This window comes from Thermothelomyces thermophilus, chromosome 3 (assembly GCF_000226095.1).
Source record: "Thermothelomyces thermophilus ATCC 42464 chromosome 3, complete sequence".
NCBI classification, from domain to species: domain Eukaryota; kingdom Fungi; phylum Ascomycota; class Sordariomycetes; order Sordariales; family Chaetomiaceae; genus Thermothelomyces; species Thermothelomyces thermophilus.
In genome coordinates this window covers 3,618,799-3,635,295 of record NC_016474.1, presented here as the reverse complement: position 1 = coordinate 3,635,295, position 16,497 = coordinate 3,618,799, and the positions used below count along the sequence as shown (strand labels likewise).

General features: G+C 59.7%; 6 protein-coding genes across 6 annotated transcripts; 4 read left to right on the top strand and 2 right to left on the bottom strand.

The window, feature by feature from the left end:
• Positions 1–165: 165 nt before the first annotated feature.
• On the top strand, positions 166–2,472 carry MYCTH_2305173 (uncharacterized protein). Its single transcript, XM_003663297.1, has 3 exons — positions 166–678; positions 744–804; positions 863–2,472. Exons 1-3 carry the CDS (start codon positions 386–388, stop codon positions 2,099–2,101), a joined length of 1,593 nt encoding a protein of 530 aa, XP_003663345.1. The 5' UTR covers positions 166–385; the 3' UTR covers positions 2,102–2,472.
• An 883-nt stretch (positions 2,473–3,355) lies between these two features.
• Positions 3,356–5,209, top strand: MYCTH_2305172 (uncharacterized protein). Its single transcript, XM_003663296.1, has 3 exons — positions 3,356–3,935; positions 4,016–4,714; positions 4,895–5,209. The coding sequence occupies exons 1-3, from the start codon at positions 3,687–3,689 to the stop codon at positions 5,030–5,032; spliced, it is 1,086 nt and encodes a 361-aa protein (XP_003663344.1). The 5' UTR covers positions 3,356–3,686; the 3' UTR covers positions 5,033–5,209.
• Positions 5,139–6,637, bottom strand: MYCTH_2305170 (uncharacterized protein). The gene is made up of 2 exons (XM_003663295.1): positions 6,123–6,637; positions 5,139–5,994 (listed from the first exon to the last, which is right to left on the bottom strand). The coding sequence occupies exons 1-2, from the start codon at positions 6,456–6,458 to the stop codon at positions 5,386–5,388; spliced, it is 945 nt and encodes a 314-aa protein (XP_003663343.1). The 5' UTR covers positions 6,459–6,637; the 3' UTR covers positions 5,139–5,385.
• A 662-nt stretch (positions 6,638–7,299) lies between these two features.
• MYCTH_80427 (heat shock protein HSP98) lies at positions 7,300–10,077 on the bottom strand (the record flags this gene model as incomplete). Its single annotated transcript, XM_003663294.1, has 1 exon — positions 7,300–10,077. The coding sequence occupies one exon, from the start codon at positions 10,075–10,077 to the stop codon at positions 7,300–7,302; it is 2,778 nt and encodes a 925-aa protein (XP_003663342.1).
• A 1,115-nt stretch (positions 10,078–11,192) lies between these two features.
• Positions 11,193–14,044, top strand: MYCTH_2060364 (uncharacterized protein; the record flags this gene model as incomplete). Its single annotated transcript, XM_003663293.1, has 3 exons — positions 11,193–12,262; positions 12,787–12,900; positions 13,189–14,044. The coding sequence occupies 3 exons, from the start codon at positions 11,193–11,195 to the stop codon at positions 14,042–14,044; spliced, it is 2,040 nt and encodes a 679-aa protein (XP_003663341.1).
• A 709-nt stretch (positions 14,045–14,753) lies between these two features.
• On the top strand, positions 14,754–16,335 carry MYCTH_2305160 (uncharacterized protein). The gene has a single exon (XM_003663292.1). It carries the CDS (start codon positions 14,986–14,988, stop codon positions 16,012–16,014), a length of 1,029 nt encoding a protein of 342 aa, XP_003663340.1. The 5' UTR covers positions 14,754–14,985; the 3' UTR covers positions 16,015–16,335.
• The last annotated feature ends 162 nt before the right edge of the window (positions 16,336–16,497 follow it).

Genomic DNA, 16,497 nt, shown 5'->3' with positions numbered 1-16,497 from the left:
CCTCGCTGGGCCAATCGGAACGCAAAACTGCCTCAGGCTGCATTGATCCATGCCTGCACGTTTGACCCGTTTGGCAGGGCGAGGCCCGGGCAGCTGGCAAGGCGTGGCAGGAGCTGGCACCTAGCGTAGCGTACTAGTAGGGATCTCAACGTTCGTGTTCCCGGGCTCGCATCCTGATCTGGAGTCACATTGAAGGAGAGTACCAAGGTACCTACACTACTTAGGTAAGTTAATCCGTACGCGCAAGTGAGGTGCATGCTGATTCAGCTACTAGTACTACATACGTACTGCCACTAAGGCAGCGCCTTATAGTAGAAGCGCGCAAACTGCCGACGGGAATAACCTATTTGTGAATTGCTTGGCCTCATCTCGGCAGTCCTGAGCCATGCGCGAGCGGATCACCTATGTCCAAAAACTGGGCGACTCCTTGGAGCCTTCGGCGGTCACGGTCGACAGCAGCGGAATCAGCGGCCCCGAGGTGCACGCCGTCCGCGAAGACCGGCTGACGATAGCGCTCGACGAGCTGCCCCCAGAGCTGCGGTCGTTGGTTACCGATGCCCAAGATCTCCATATCCGATGGGTCAGCGCGGCCTCCTACGAGCTGGTGAGCCCGCTGCTGGCAAGACTGCCGCCTGGCTTCCATCTCTTTTACAGTCCGGGGAGAAATAATTCTGTATCGTATGCCGTCACCTCTTCACCAGTAGCAAACTCTAGCTCGGACTTTGGCTGATGTCTGGGTCTAGAAACAAGCTGTGCTCGACGTTGGCCGACATATTTGGAGAGATCTCCTGTTCCACTCCTGCGGTAAATCGCCGTCTAGGTAACTTGCACGGGCTGGGTCCAAAGCTGACTGGCCCCTCAGAAATCATTCACGGATTTGCGCAATGGGCGCTTCCAGTACTTCCAAGAGCTCGGCGGCCTGACGCACTTGATTGAGTATGCCAAAGGCCGGCTGTGCCACCCGGCCGACGATAATGGCTGCTCGGCCAGGATAGAAGCCCTGTCGACAGCCGGCTCACTCGATGTCTCGTACGAGACCAGCCAGAACGTCTTGCGTATTACCGCCCTGTGGCCTTACCAGCGCCGGCGGGTGCGTGCCGCCTCGCACCCGCGTCTCCGCACCGAAGTGGGCATCCTCTCCACGGACAAGCCCAAGACGCTCGAAGCACACGAGGTCGGTATCTCGGGGCTTCTGACGGTCCTGGGCCAGGACTCCAAGCCGTCCCCGACCATGTTCTCCTTTGCCTCGCGGCACCGCGACGCCGAATCCGCTTTCTCGGCCCGGTTCCTCGCCCCGACCGGCCTCCATCCGACGCTCCAGCTGCGCCTCACCTCCAGGAGCCCGCGTCCCCTGTCCGAAGGCGAGGGCGGCGACGCCAGGTCCTGCCACCCCTACGCCTACCTCACGCTCCCGCGCACAATCTTTGCCGACAAGTATCAGCTCTCAGATCCGCTCTTCCTCGCCTCCAAGAACCTCGCGGCCCTGCGCCACACCACCCAGCCGGTCGACCTCGAGGCGCCAGAGTATGCCATGAGCCAGTGGGGCTCGGCGATCCTCGTACAGCTGGCGCCGCCCGAGCCCGAGCCCGAGCCCGCGCCCTCCTCTTCATCTGCGTCCCGTTCCCGGGGGAGGAAGAGCGGTGGGGACGGGCAAGACGGAGCGGAGGACGAGTGGACGGCCGAGATCCCCCTCCACCTCCGCTACCTCGCCCCGACGCGCGGCGGGTACGCGACCATCTCGGTGCCGTACCCGGCCGTGTTCTGGGCCTGCGAGCCCGAGCAGGAGGGGGCGGTGGCGTTCCCGCCGAATCCGTTTGAGAAGGCGCATCTGGGGTATGACGGCCTATTCGAGGAGGGAACGGTGTTTTGGCACGTGCAGCCAAGGCCGCCGCCCGGGAGCGTCGGTGACGGGCTGCTGGTGAACGAGGTCAGGGTGCCGGTGCTGGACGTGGAAAAGGCCGGATGGGTCAACGCCGGAACGGCGGCGGCCGTGGCGGTCGGGTTTGCGTGGATCGTGTGGAAGCTGATCGGGGTTCACTTGCGCCATGGTTATGGGGGTGGCGTTGAGAGAGAGGAGGAGAAGGTGAAGAAGAGACAGTGATGCGGGGAGCGTGTACACTACTAACTTGCGGGTGCGAGTATGCAGATGCAACGGTGACGTGACTTTGGATACTTTTGTTACATTATCAATTCTTTCAGCGGCCTTGCTGCTGACGGCGCCGAAGCTAGTGGCCTAGTGGCCTTGTTTGGCAAACGACGGGAGCAACTGGCAAAGACACGAGCTGTTGATCAACGAACGTCTCGACCACAGAGTAGGACACCCTCCCAAGTAAGCGACGACCGAGGACCTAGTTATGTAAGAATTATTATCTTCTGTACTGCACCACAGCACGAATGTCAAGCCTTGGCAGCGAAGCCTGCCTCTCGCCTCTCGAAGCATCTCTCGGGCGACCACTCTTCTACCAAGTAGACACCGCAAAACCATTCAACCAATTTTACCAAACCGGCTCTTCATATGTTACGTCGCGCTCCTTGGCGCCCACTTGTTCCAAGTTGTTCCCCCGTAATCGTTCGCCGCTTGAATGCCAACCTTCGCCGAGCTTATCCTGATATGGACAAGCAGTGACGTCATTCTTCCATGTCCCTGCTTCCTCTCATAACCCATTAATCTGTGAACTATCCGACTATCGTACGTAGCTAAGTTCGAACCAGAAAAAAAAAAGTCGAGCAAAGCTAGGTATTTTTACGCGGGTTTTGCAGAACTTGAACTTGTTACTCGGAAAACCTCCCTCCCCCCTCCTTCCCCGCGCCTCGTGAGCGTGATGTGCAGATATGAGCCCGCGCACGTGTGGTTCGCCCGCATCTCAATTTGTGCGCCCCTCGTCCAATTGGCATCTCTACGCTCCCGAGATCTCGCAGCAAACCCCCCACCTCCACACCTCAAGGGGGGCCAATGCCCATGCCTGAACAAGGATCATGACACGGTCGCCCGCGCCAGACTCCATCCCGACATGCCGCCCTGACCGGAGGGAACCTCTCTATTCGCTGTCTTGGGGACTTGGGTATCCGCACGTGTGTTGCGGGCGACTCGAATTTTTTTTCCTCCAAAACGGAGATCGCCAGCGCGGACGGCCTCAAGGATGTTCACTGGGGGGACGGAGCCAGATGAGGAGCCTTTTTCTTTTGCCGTCCTTTCCTTGGCTTGCATTGGAGAGGTCCCGCCCGGGCGGCGCGAGGGGACGGTGACGTGGGTCTCGGCAGCGGGCTGTGGGAAGCGCATAGGTTGGAACCTGCCTAGTAGGTAAGGAAGTGTGGTATTCCGTAGCAGTGATATGCAGCTAGCACATGCCATGGCAGTCTCTGCCTACACGGCGAATCCGCCCCCAGGCTGTGCAAGGTTAGTTAGTGGTTGATCGGACGTCGAGACAAGCAGGCTCTGGTATAATCAGCAGGGAATCCGAGGTGCATGGACAAGAAGTCGTCTCTTTAATGGAGGGGTGGCCTGTTTTCTTCTTGTTTTGGTTCCAGCTCTTCCTCGTAACCCGGTCTCAGCTCTTTTTCTTCCCTTTTATGTCCCTCGAAACGCCCACATATTTTACTATTGTACATACAGTACCTGTTGATCTCCCGAGAGCACTCTCGAGACACACATCACCACCACCACCGCCGCCGCCACCACCGCCACCATGTCGAACAAACCAATCTTTGTGGCCACGCACCCGAGAGCCTGCTCGACGGCCTTTGAGCGGGTGTTTATGACACGGCGTGACATTCTCAACTGCGTCCACGAGCCATTCGGGGACGCCTACTACTTCGGCCCAGAGCGTCTGGGTGAGCGGTACGAGCATGACGAGGAGGCGAGGAGGAAAAGCGGCTTCGCCAATACCACGTACAAGGACGTCACGGACAACTTGATGAGCCAATCCAACAAGGATGTAAGCACGAAGTTCATGTTTCTCTCTCTCCCCTCCTCCCGCCGGAGAGCACAACATTGACTGACAAACGACCGTTACAGGGCAAACGCCTCTTCATCAAGGACATCGCCCACTACCTCCTCCCGCCCGACCGGAAACCTGCCCGCATCGCGCCGTCCCTGGCCTCGGACGAGGGCGCAGAGGTCAAGGTCAACGGCGGCACTGCGGCGACCAGCAGCGGCGCCGGGGCGGTGGCCAACCCGACCGTCGTCCCGCCCTCGCTGCTGCGCGAGTTCCACTTCGCCTTCCTCATCCGCCACCCGCGCCGCTCCGTCCCCTCGTACTACCGCTGCACCGTGCCGCCGCTCTCGTCCAGGACGGGCTTCCACCACTTCATGCCGAGCGAGGCGGGCTACGACGAGCTGCGCCGCCTGTTCGACTACCTCCTGCAGGAGGGCATCATCACCACCACCACCACCACCACCACCACCACCGACCCTTCTGCTTCTTCTTCTTCTTCTTCCTCCCGTGCCAATGATCAGCAGCAGACCAACGGTAACGTCAACGGCGGCGGGGCCGCCGTCAAGGTGACGGTGGTGGACGCCGACGACCTGCTGGACAAGCCGGCCGAGGTGATCCGGGCCTTCTGCGAGGACGTGGGCATCGACTACCACGACGGCATGCTCAGGTGGGGCGACGAGGAAGGCCAGCGGCTGGCCGAGGAGGCGTTTGAGAAGTGGAACGGCTTCCACGACGACGCCATCGGCAGCACCGAGCTGCGGCCGCGCCTGCATCCCAGGGTGAGCTTGTCCATTGTTCCCATTGTTTCATCCATCGCTTCCTTTTTCTCTCTCTTTTTTTTGTTCCCTTTCCTTTCCTTTCCTTTCCTTTTTTTTTTGGTTGGCTTGTTTGTTTTGTTTCTTTGAATGCGACCTTGCGCAAAATAATGAATGCGGCTGCTGACTCTCAAAAATCATAAGAAACAACCGACAGAAGAGGAAGAGGACGAGGAGTGGCGGGAAAAGTTCGGAGAGGAGGGGCAGCGGGTGATTCGCGAGTGTGTGAACGCCAATGTGGCGGATTATGAATACCTCAAGTCGTTTGCCATCAAGGTATGATGGAATGAATAGGCGTTCTGGGGCCGGGTTAGATCTAGATATCACCTTTCGACTAGATGATTATTCCCTTCTCTGCTCCTTTCTAGGACAAATGACGACTTGCTGCTTTCCTGCTGCTGTGGAATGGGCCGTCTATTTGCGCGATATACAGTGTACAATACAAATACAGTCCTCAGCCAGCGCGGCCAGTCGGGCGCCCTCCTCCAAACTCGCAGAGACGGACGCTCATCAGGTGCCGGGAGGGGAAAGGGGGGGGGGGGGCCGCGTTCTACGAGTCACGGAGCGCTTCCGCCCATCTTCCCCACAGTTTGGACGTCCCGCAGACCGGTGTCTCTAGACAAAAAAGACCATCATCACTCCTCTGCCTTGGGAGCCTCAACAGTCTCCTTCTCCTTCTCCTCCCCCTCCTCTGCTGCAGCCTGCTGCGCCGCCTTCTTCTTGACTCCCTTCTCCGGCAGGCCGATGACGTGCGTGACGTTATCCGACCACTCCCGAGCGTAGTACTTGTCCTGCTCGTTCGCCCAGTACACCGTCGCCTGGTGCAGCCTGGACGCCGGCGCCTTGGCGACGCCGGGGGCGTTCCCCCCTTCCTCCCCCTCCTCCTTCTCCTCCTTCTTCTTATCGGCCCCCTCCGCCGCCTCCGCCGCGGTGGCGGGCTTGACCATGAGGTTCCCCTTGCCGCGGCCCGCCAGGACGGCGGCGAGGTCGGCGACGAAGGTGCCGCGCTGGTCGTTGAGCGCCCGGCCGCGCTCGCGCCGGGACATCTGCAGCAGCGCCGGGTCCTCCCACTCGAGCAGGTGGCGCTTCTTGAGCTCGCGCAGCTTCTGGAACACGCTGCGCCCGACGTCGCCCTTGCCCTCGCCGAACTCGATCACGGCCAGCGGGCGCCAGTAGTCCTTGCGGAGCTTCGAGGGCACGAGCTTCTTGCCCGTAAAGGCGAATTGACGGAAGGCTTTTGTAGGCTGTTTTCGATTGGTTAGCCACGGGTTGTAGGAGAAGAAAGGAAGATGATGATGGTAGTGGCGGTGGTAGTGGTAGTGGTGATCAAGAGTGTGAATGAGTAGGGAAGGGACGGGATGGGCGTACGTACATTCATCTCCTGGGTGAGCGAGTAGACAGTCAGGTTGTCGAGGATGTGGTTGTAAACCCAGATGCGCTCGGCGTGGCCCGGAGGCGGGACAGCCCGCGGCCTGTAGCCGGGCCTACTGAATCTTTGCTCTCGTGTCGTCGCCGGTGTCGGGACCCCCACGGGGGCCGACGCGGTTGGCGTTGGTGCTGTTGGTGCTGCTGGAGCTGGCGCCGGTGCTGCTGCTGCTGCCGCTGCCTCCGTGCCGGCGTAGCGTACGCCGCCTATTGTCGTCGTCGGCGCGACATTGCTGAAGATGGATCGGCTGCTGAGCAGCCCCAGCCGCCGTAGGGATTTCATTGCCGTCGCGGCCCGGCTGCCTTTTTCGAGCGCTGCTCCTCGTTCGTTTGGAGCCGGGCAATTGGCGCCAGAGTGGTCGGGTCGGGTCGGGTCCGGTCAGTTTCGAGAGGCTCGACGCGGTCTCGGATAGGGGACGGTAAGGTGCGAGTGCAATGCAGTGTCGTGTTGGTGCTTGTTCGTGGTGCTGAGGACCCAGAATATTTTTTGGAGGCATGTTGCACCAATCAGAGCGTTTCCTCCGGCCCCACTCCACTCAACACAGCAAGCAGCACCCAAGATGGGAAGAACTACGAAGGCAGCTTGATCCGTTCGATCAAGGCTCGAGTTTGGATCAAGAACCATATTCTCTCGCTCTTTCCCTTCGTTTGCTTTTCCAAATTTAAAAAAAATCATGCACAGTCACATGGTATAATGATGGGCGCTCTTTTCGGCTCATCCTCCCACGCTACTATGCCCTCGGTGGATGATGCCCTCGGCGGATTTGGTGATCTAATCAGAAGCGCGTCCAACTCACATACAGAGACACACGCACATTTCACGAAACACAGCCAAACTTGTGAGTAATTCTTAATGAGACGTAATTTCCCATTTTGATCCCCCGAGCCTGGGGGATGGTTTCATCTACCTCTAATAATACCCAGTGCCCATAAAACTATCGTACAAACAATCCATTGAACCAGCCAATGACCAAAAGGAAGAAGCCCAATGCCATGCTTGAAATCACGCTCCAAACGCCGTAATCTCGTCATCCTGATCGTGTACCATGCATCATTCATTTCCAAGAGTTGCTCAACCGGTCCTTTGGCAGCCTTCCTTCTTGGCAATCCAATCCCTCCCTCATTTAGTCATAAATGTCCTCGTCCATGGAATCCGGCGCAACCTCGTCCAGCGCCTCGTCCTCGTCAACCATCATATCCTCGTCCTCACCCTCGCTGTCGGGGTGGTTCGGAATGACAGTCACCTTCCCGTCAACCAGGTCGACGTTAGCCACCTCGCCATCGCGGATGCTGCCCCGCAGGATGAGGATCGCCATGCGGTTGAGCACCTCCTTCTCGAGCAGGCGCTGCAGCGGGCGGGCGCCGTAGACGGGAGAGTACCCGGCGGCGCCGAGCTTGTCCTTGGCCGCGTCCGAGACGCGGATGGTGACGTTGCGGTCGTTGTCCTGCAGGCGCTTCTGGATCTCGGCGATGCGCAGGTCGACAATCTTGCGGATCTCGCGGCGCGTGAGGCGGTTGAAGATGACGATCGACGAGATGCGGTTGAGGAACTCCGGGAGGAAGTAGTTACGCAGCGCGTTCATGACCAGCTCCTTGGTTGTCGGGTCGACCTTGCCGTCCTTGCCGTTGGGCCGGGACAGGTACTCGGCGCCGAGGTTGGACGTCATGACGACGATGCAGTTCTTGGCGTCCACGATGCGGCCCTGGCCGTCCGTGATGCGGCCGTCGTCCATGAGCTGGAGCAGGACGGTCAGGACCTCCTTCGCCGCCTTCTCGACTTCGTCAAACAGCAGGATCGAGAAGGGCTTGCGGCGGAGGGCCTCGGTCAGCTGGCCGCCGGCGTCGTGGCCGACGTAGCCGGGCGGGGCACCGATCATGCGGCTGAGCGAGTGCCGCTCCTGGTACTCGGACATGTCGAACCGGATCATGGCCTTGGGGTCGTCGAACAGGAACTCGGCAAGCGCCTTGGTAAGCAGCGTCTTGCCGGTACCGGACGGGCCGCAGAAGAGGAAGCTCGGAGGCTGGTTCGGGTTCGCGAGCCCGGACCGCTGTAGCCGGATGGCGTTGGAAACCGACTGGACCGCCTCCTTCTGGCCGACCACGATCTTGCTCAGGGCCTGCTCCATATGGAGCAGCCTCTCCTTCTCGGACGTCTTCAGCCGCGTCACCGGGATGCCCGTCCAGCGAGCCACGATCTCGTTGATCTGATCGGGCCCGACGACGTCGGTGACCATAGCACCGCCCGTGTCGGGCCCGCTCTCGTTGAGAGCAGCGTCGGCGGCGGCCTTTTCCTTCTCCAGCCGCTTGATGATCTGCTCTTGCTCGGGAATGGCGTAGTACTGAAGGTCGGCGGCGCGGCTGTGGTCGCCCATCCTGCTGGCATCCTCCGCCTTCACGCGGAGGTTCTCCAGCTTCAGCCTGGCTTCCTGGATGTCTTTGCCGCGCTGCCGCTCCCGCTCGTACTTCTCGCGCAGGGGCCGTAACTCCTCCTCGACGTTCTGGGCGTCCTGCTTCGCCTGGGCAAGGCGGGCCTTGGAAGCCTCGTCCTTCTCGCGGGACAGGGCGTGGATCTCGATCTTCAGCTGCCGCAGCCGACGCTCGAGGGAGTCGATGATCTCGGGCTGCGATTCGCGGGCGACCCGGACGGCGGCTGCCGCCTCGTCGATCAGGTCAACGGCCGAATCAGGGAGTCTCCGGGACGTCAGGTAGCGGGCCGCGAGGTTTGCTGCGGCAACGATGGCTCCGTCGGCGATGTTGACACCGTGGTGGACCTCGTACTTCTCCTTGAGGCCGCGGAGGATGGAGATGGTCTCCGGGATCGACGGCTCCTTGACGATGACTTGCTGGAAGCGCCGCTCAAAGGCGGCGTCCTTCTCGATGTACTTGCGGTACTCGGCCAACGTGGTCGCGCCGATGCAGTGGAGCTGGCCCCTCGCGAGCATGGGCTTGAGCAGGTTGGCGGCGTCCATGCCGCCCTCGCCCGACGAGCCGGCACCCATAAGGAGGTGGATCTCGTCGACGAAGAGGACGATCATGTCCTTGGATTCTTCAATCTCCTTGAGGACGCTCTTCATGCGCTCCTCGAACTCGCCCCTGTACTTGCTGCCGGCCACCAGGGCTCCCACGTCGAGGGAAAGCAGCTTGCAAGCGGCCAGGTTGTCGGGAACGTCCGCATTGACGATGCGCTGGGCGAGACCCTCGACGACGGTCGTCTTGCCCACGCCTGGCTCGCCGATGAGAACCGGGTTGTTCTTGGTACGGCGCGAGAGAATGCGGATGACGCGCCGGATCTCCTCTTCACGGCCGATGACCGGGTCCAACTTGCCTTCCCTGGCCATGGCGGTCATGTCAACGGTGAACTTTGCGAGGTTCTCGTTCTCCTCTTCCGCGTCGGCATTCCGCGAGTCTACGCGCTTGGTGCCCCGGATGGCAGAGATGGCGTCCTGGATGAGCTTCGGCTTCGGGATGTTGGCCTCCTTGAGGGCCGTCTGGATCGTGTGATCCTCGGCTAGGGCGGTGATGAGGTGGTCGACGGCAATGTATGTGTCCTTCTGTACTTTTTGCAGCTCCATTGCCTTCCGGAGGACCGTATTGAAGCTGGGCGCCATCGAGACTTGGTCCGGAGGCGGATCTTGACTCGGCAGCCGAACGAGTGTCTTCTTGAGGGCACGGTCGAACTGCTGTGGGTCGCCGTGGGCGCGCTCGATAACCTGGCGGAAGAGGGTGCTCGTGGTGCCTGGGGCGGCATTCTGCTGGTCCCTACTCGGGTCTGGCAGAGGATCAAGAAGGGCTACTGCCAGATGAACCGGCAGCAGCTGTGAATGTGCGTATTGCTCGGCCAGCGCCATGGCGTCTTCCAACGCCTTTTTGGCCCTGTCGGTGAACTCCATTTTTGAATTCATGGCGAATTAGTGCTTGCGAGACGTGATGTCTCGGGTTGTGTACGTTGTTGTGTATCGTTGCTGTCGAGCTCCGTCAAAAGTTTCGGTTATTGGTCGAAGCAATAATTTGGAATCGAAGCTTGAAGGGTCCCAAGTGACGTCAGGCTTCGGTCGGGTCTGCAGTGCTCTTTGCACTCGGCAGTTGTTGGGTTACTTGTTGTTTGTGGATGTTGAGTTTTGTGTACCTAAAAAAGGAATCAAAGAAACGGAAACCGTTCTGCTCAATGACAAGGCGAGGAGAATTTATATCGCGACCTGTCTGTGTGGAGAGACGTCGTCCTTGGCCTTCAAGCAGAAGCTGGAAGTGGGGTGACGATGCCAGTCGTCGCGGGGAGCACCGAGGGAGTAGCGGGACGCAGCTAGGAGTAGCGAGCAGCAGCTGGTAGTTACCAGTTGACCTTGCTTGGCCGCATCTTCCCGGCGCCGTTAGGCTCCAGAAGCAGCTCGAACATTCGGGCCAACGCGGGGCAGCGAGCGGCCAATGAGGGGCATTGAGTTCGGTCTAAGCCAAGACAAGACTAGTGTAACTACGGATAGCGGCTCAGCCCACTGGCTTCCCTTTCTGACACCAACAACACGGCGGCACAATTTGGGAGGGTTCACATCATTTGGGCAAGCGACGGGGACCCACAAGGCTTGACTCGGAACAACCACTGTCACGGTGCAGCTTAGCGGCTTTGCATCATCAGCAATTGCGCTTCTTCTTTTTGTTTATTCCTTTGTATTTTTTCCTCCCTTTGGACATGAGCAGCATCCCTTGGTCTGAAGAGCTCTTGTTGTTGATGAACCCTAGATACAGCTCTAGGTGGCATTAATAGTGGGGCCAATGCAGTTGACAGCAGCAGAGATGTTCGTTTGGCGTCAACGACTGGCTTACCCATTTCTTAGACACGGTAATTGTGACGTTCTCATGCGTCACATCGATCAAGCATGTACTCGGACCCGGATTTACCATCATGCGATCATAGTGTAGGGGTCGATATCATACCGATGGCAAAGATGCGGACACCAGGAACTGCTCCAAGGTCCGCTTCTTCATGTTTCGCAGCATCAAACGCGTGATTGGAACCACGGCCATGGCTGCCAACCGGAGGGTGATCCATTTCACCGAGGCCATGAAGTTGGTCTACGGAAACATCGATCACGTATCGGAAGACGCCGCCCGCAGCTGGACCGCCCCCGACAAGCCCGGCGCCGGTGGCCATCGTGGGCGGTACCTCTGGACAGATGCCTTCGGCGTCGTCAACCTCATCACCCTCTCCAGGGAAACCTCCTCTCCGGTCTACCTCACTTTGGCCAGGCAGCTTGCCAAGACGGTCCACGACGTTCTCGGCCGCACCCGCGACGGCGGAGCCCGCCTGCCCGGGGCCACCGACGCCGAGCCCCTCGGCGGCGGCCTCCGCATCGGCAAGCTCGACGAGCATGGCCCGGACTGCGACGGCCAGTATCACCACTACCTGACCCTCTGGATGTTTGCGCTCAACCGCCTCGCTCTCGCGACCGGCGACAAGGACTATAACCGGCTCGCCGTGCAGCTGGCCAAGGCCATCCACCCGCGCTTCGTCATCCGCCGAGACGGAGGCGGCCGTGACCACGACGCCGTCCGCATGGTCTGGAAGGTCTCCACAGACATGGACACCGTCCTGGTGCCGTCCGAAGGCCACCTGGACGCGGCGACCGGGTTCGTGGTCTACCGGCTGCTGCAGCAGACAGCGGAGCGTCTGGATGGTCCCTCGTCCTCGGGCATCCTGGCCCGCGAGATTGACGATTACAAACGGCTCATGAACCGAGGCGGGAAGCTGACGGCGAGTCGGGACCCGCTCGACCTGGGCATGGGGCTGTGGATGTGTCATTTCTACAAGGAGGAAGACTGGGCCACGCGGCTGGGGAAAGAGAGTCTCGAGATGGCAAGGATCATACTGGATGCGAAGAAGGGATTGATGGCACGGGACGCATCAAGACGGCTGGCGTTCAGGGAATTTGGCACGTGTCTGGGCTTGCGGTGCTACGGGACCGACGAGGAGATTGAGAGCGGGGTGGAGGCGGTGGTGAACTTCTGGCACCATTACATCGAATCCTCCACGGAGGAGGACCTTCGCCCGATCTCGCTGGTCATGTACGCCGCAGCCTTGATACCTGGAGGTGAGTCCGGAGCACTCCCCCCCCTGCTCGTTGTGGAAGACTGCTCAACTGATGACCGGTGTGCTGCTAGCTTGGCGCGACGGATACCTCTCGCAGTAGGCACATCTATGACAATGCCCGTAGACGAGGTAGCGAATAGGCTCTTTCACTGGTTTGGTTTTATCAAACTCATTCTACGGATAATAAAGGGCATCGCAAGAGCTGTAGATTCCGAAGATGCAATGCTAAGCCAGGGTTAGGGCTAGAGATGAAGGCGGTTTTCTCCGACTAACTATTAGTACCTGCCAAGTCAATCAAATCGATTGAATCCATCCATCAATCAACCAATCGAACCTGGTCTTCACTCTCTTATCAACTCGGCATAGTGCAGCCCCGAATCATCGCCGACGCTTACCTTACCCGCCCCGACGCGAGAGGCTTGCAGGTCAAGATGCAGTACGCCGGGTTACTACGGCGCTCGTTCGCAACAACCCGTCAATTGGCTGGAGCCAGAATGAGCACAAGCACGAGCGCGAGCGCGAGCACGAGCACGAGCACGGTGCCGATCGGCAAGCGGAGCATCCCCGCCATCTTCGCCCGCGGAGGCACATCCAACGGCCTCGTGCTTTGGAAGAAGGACCTGCCGCCCAGCGCCCAGTGTATGTAAAGAAGCATAATCTCGAGTTGTCGCCCTGTCCTTCATTGGAAAAGATCATGTTTATCACATTCTGCTGCTCCGGCCAACAATTGGACTGCCCGGCTAACTCGACCAACGGGGCCCGCTGTGTTGCCCGCGCTCATGGGCTCGCCGGATCCGTATGGCCGCCAGCTCAACGGCATGGGATCGGGCATCTCGTCCACTTCAAAGATCTGCATCCTGGCGCCAAGCTCGGACACCAACATAGCCGACGTCGACTTCACCTTTGTGCAGGTCGGCGTCAAGGACGGGAGACTGGACATGGCCGGCAACTGCGGCAACATGCTGTCCATCGTCGGGCCGGTCGCCTTTGATGCCGGCCTGTCTCAGCATCGCGAGCCGGAGACCGACTCTGAAACCGGCGAGCGGACGGCTGTGGTGCGCATCTTGAACACGAACACGCGCAAGGTCGTGCACTCAAGGTTCCGCATCAGTGGTGACCCTCCTTCGTATTGCCCACAGGGAGCCTACGAGATGGATGGAGTTCCCGGGAAGCAATCGAGAATCAATCTCGGCTTCATCAGCCCCGGCGGCGCCGCCACCGGCAAGACTTTGCCAACAGGCAACCCGGTCGACACGCTTGACCTGCCGGACGGCAGCACCATTGAGGCTTCCCTCGTCGATGTGTCCAACCCGGGCGTCTTTGTCCGCCTGTCAGACCTCGGCATTCAGGATCCCGCCTCCCTGACTCCTACCGCCGTCGAGGCCGACGCGCCGCTCAAAGCCCGCCTGGAACACATCCGCCGCGCCGGTGCCTCCTTAATGGGTCTCGATCCCAACACGGAGAGCGTACCCAAGATTGTGCTCGTGTTCCCGTCCGACGTTACCCGGCAGAGCGGTGGCGTCAACATCAAGTGTCTCGCTCTGTCCATGGGCCAGGCACACAAGGCGGTTCCGCTGACGTTGGGGCTGTGTTTGGGCGCCGCCGCGCGACTGCCGGGAACAATACCGCACCAGCTCGCTGTCGGCGCTAACGAGAGCGACACCATTGTCGTTGGCCACCCGGGAGGCAAGCTGGACGTTTCCGCCAAGGTCGAGGACGGGCAGGTCCTGACGGTCGATCTGTCGAGGACTGCGCGCGTGCTAATGACGGGATCAGTATTTTACTAATTGTGGGCAGTGGTGCGCCGATGTTGACCTTCAAGAACAGCAGCATGTGAGCGTGGAGTAACTAAGCATATTGGCCGCCAGCTCTCGATGTTCAACAGCCGCAAGCGAACCTTCTGAGGCCACGATGAATAGAAATGAGGCTGACGCGAGGCCCCCGGTCTTAAACGGGAGCCGATACCCGAACAAGGTCATTTCTCGGGCCCGCTCATACACTACACTACCTCCTACGTCGCAACCCTTGTGACAATACCCAATAAAAGAAGCTTATCGGACTCTGATCGACGGTCAAACCATCCTGCTGGCTGAGGAAATAACCGGCCGAATAGAACGGCCAGGTCTGGCCAACAAAACATGCTCTCAACCACCACTTAGTCAGCGTTGAAATTTCTCCTGGTCCGAGACTAGTCTGGCGGGGACTGAAGAGTAGGTAACTACCAGTAGATTTTTTTATTCGTTTTTTTGTTTTAGCGGACGCAGGCAGATCCCCGTATCCGGTAGCATTACCTCGTATAGCTTAGCCACGGTCACTGGCAAATCCGAAGCCGTCGGCCCGAGCCCCATTTCCTCTGCCCTGGGGATGCCCTGCCCAAAAGTTCCTGAGATCATCCAGATAGCCCTGTCCGAGCAAGATACCCGGCGGCATCACAGGGCGTCAAAACAGACGCGATGTCTTTGGCGCGTTAGGCGCTCGCGAAGAAGAAGGGGGGGGGGGGGGGGAGAAGGGGTATCTCCGATTCTTGAACGAAGCAGGACGGCCGCCAACAAGAAGCGACGATTGGTTGCGTCCCGCATCCGCTTTCATCTTGCTCCCGATTCTATGCTGCGGTGCTGCTGTGCAACCAGCATTCTGAGAGCGCTCTCACTTTGTTGATTTCCCTTCTCAGACCCATAGCGGCGTCGGGGAGGTGATGCATTCCCAGGGCTCGGCAGCTTTCGAGGCCATGGATCACTTTAACGCGACAATTAAGGGGGGGAAGTTGATCAAGACTAGGAGAGGACTGCAGGTTTCGAGGCAGAGATACAATGGGCTATCGTTTGTTAACGCATCTCCACAAGAAAACGCCAGCGACTCGGGTCCACCAGGAGCGACATCGGTGCCAGCTTCGGCCCAGCACGAGATCAGGTTCGTTGAAGACGGCAGCGAATCTCAGAGCGAAGGAGGTTCACAGAGAGATGTCGAACACCCGGGTTCCTCTGCGGCGGGACAGTTGACGAAACGACGGCGGAGGGTTACCCGGAGGGGCAAATCGCCGGCGGCGTCCAGGGCAGGGGCATCCTTCCGATCTTCTCCTGCGCCATTCGAGGAGCGGGACTCTCGGGTTGAAGACCGGGAAGCATATGGGGGCAAACTGCGGATCAGCCTGGTCACTGACAGCGCAGCCGCAGGAGCGTCAGGAGGCACCGCGTCAGACCCGGAGTCTGCGTTCTCTGACCATGACCGGGCACTGCTTGAGCGTTACCTTGACCTCAACCCGAGCATCATGTATCCGTACGAGGACGTTTTGGCTCACAATCCCGCCAGGGAATCCGACTTCCGTGCCATGGTCGTAGGGGACAGAGCTGCTCTGCACTGCGCGCTCATGTGCGGGAGCATTGCGAGAGCCATCAGCACCAAGACGGAACCCAGGGATCTCGCTCACCACATCTCCAAGATCTGCGCCATTCTGAACCAGAAGCTGAGCCAACCGCACGCTGTCGACGCCGTGACTCTGCACTGCATCACAACCCTGGCTTGTGTCGGGGTATGTACGGTTTCCAGCCCCGGATCGCGAGAGCGCGGTAGGAATGAATGGCTGACACCCCGTCTACCAGTGCTATGTTGGCCGACTGGACCACTGGCAGTTGCATATGCGTGGACTTCGGAAGATTCTCGACCTCAACGGAGGGCCGGCCGGGCTGCCTCAGTGGCTAGTTGCAGAAATGCACAAGTGAGAGGGGGACTTTCTTGGATTGCTTGTCGTCGTTGTTGACCGAGCGGCGTCAACATCTGACACGGTCGACAGAGCAGATCTCAGGGGCGCAGCAGCCCTGGTCTCGAGCCCCCATCTCGCGTTCGATCGGAAATACAGCCCCATCTTCTCGGGCGACCTCCTCTCCGAAGTACACGAACGAGCCTCGGCCTCGCTTTCGGTCCTCTTTAACCCGCTCGGCATCCACCCCGAAGTCATCGACGCTCTGGCCTCCCTGGCGACCCTCGCCTCGGCGGTCCGCCTAGCCCGCCAATCCGCTGGCGCCGTCGCTTTCGACCCCCACGCGTTCACGGAGGAATGGCAAGCCATCACCTACGCTCTGCTCACCCGGCCAGGCTCTCTGCGCGAGATCCGGCCAGACGACCCGAGCTCCACCAACCCCTATTCAACCGCTACCACCGGCAGCCGCTTGGGCTCGCCGACAGCGGGGAATTCCACATCCAGCCATCAGCTCCTCCCTTTCGCCGGTATCGCGCCATCCGC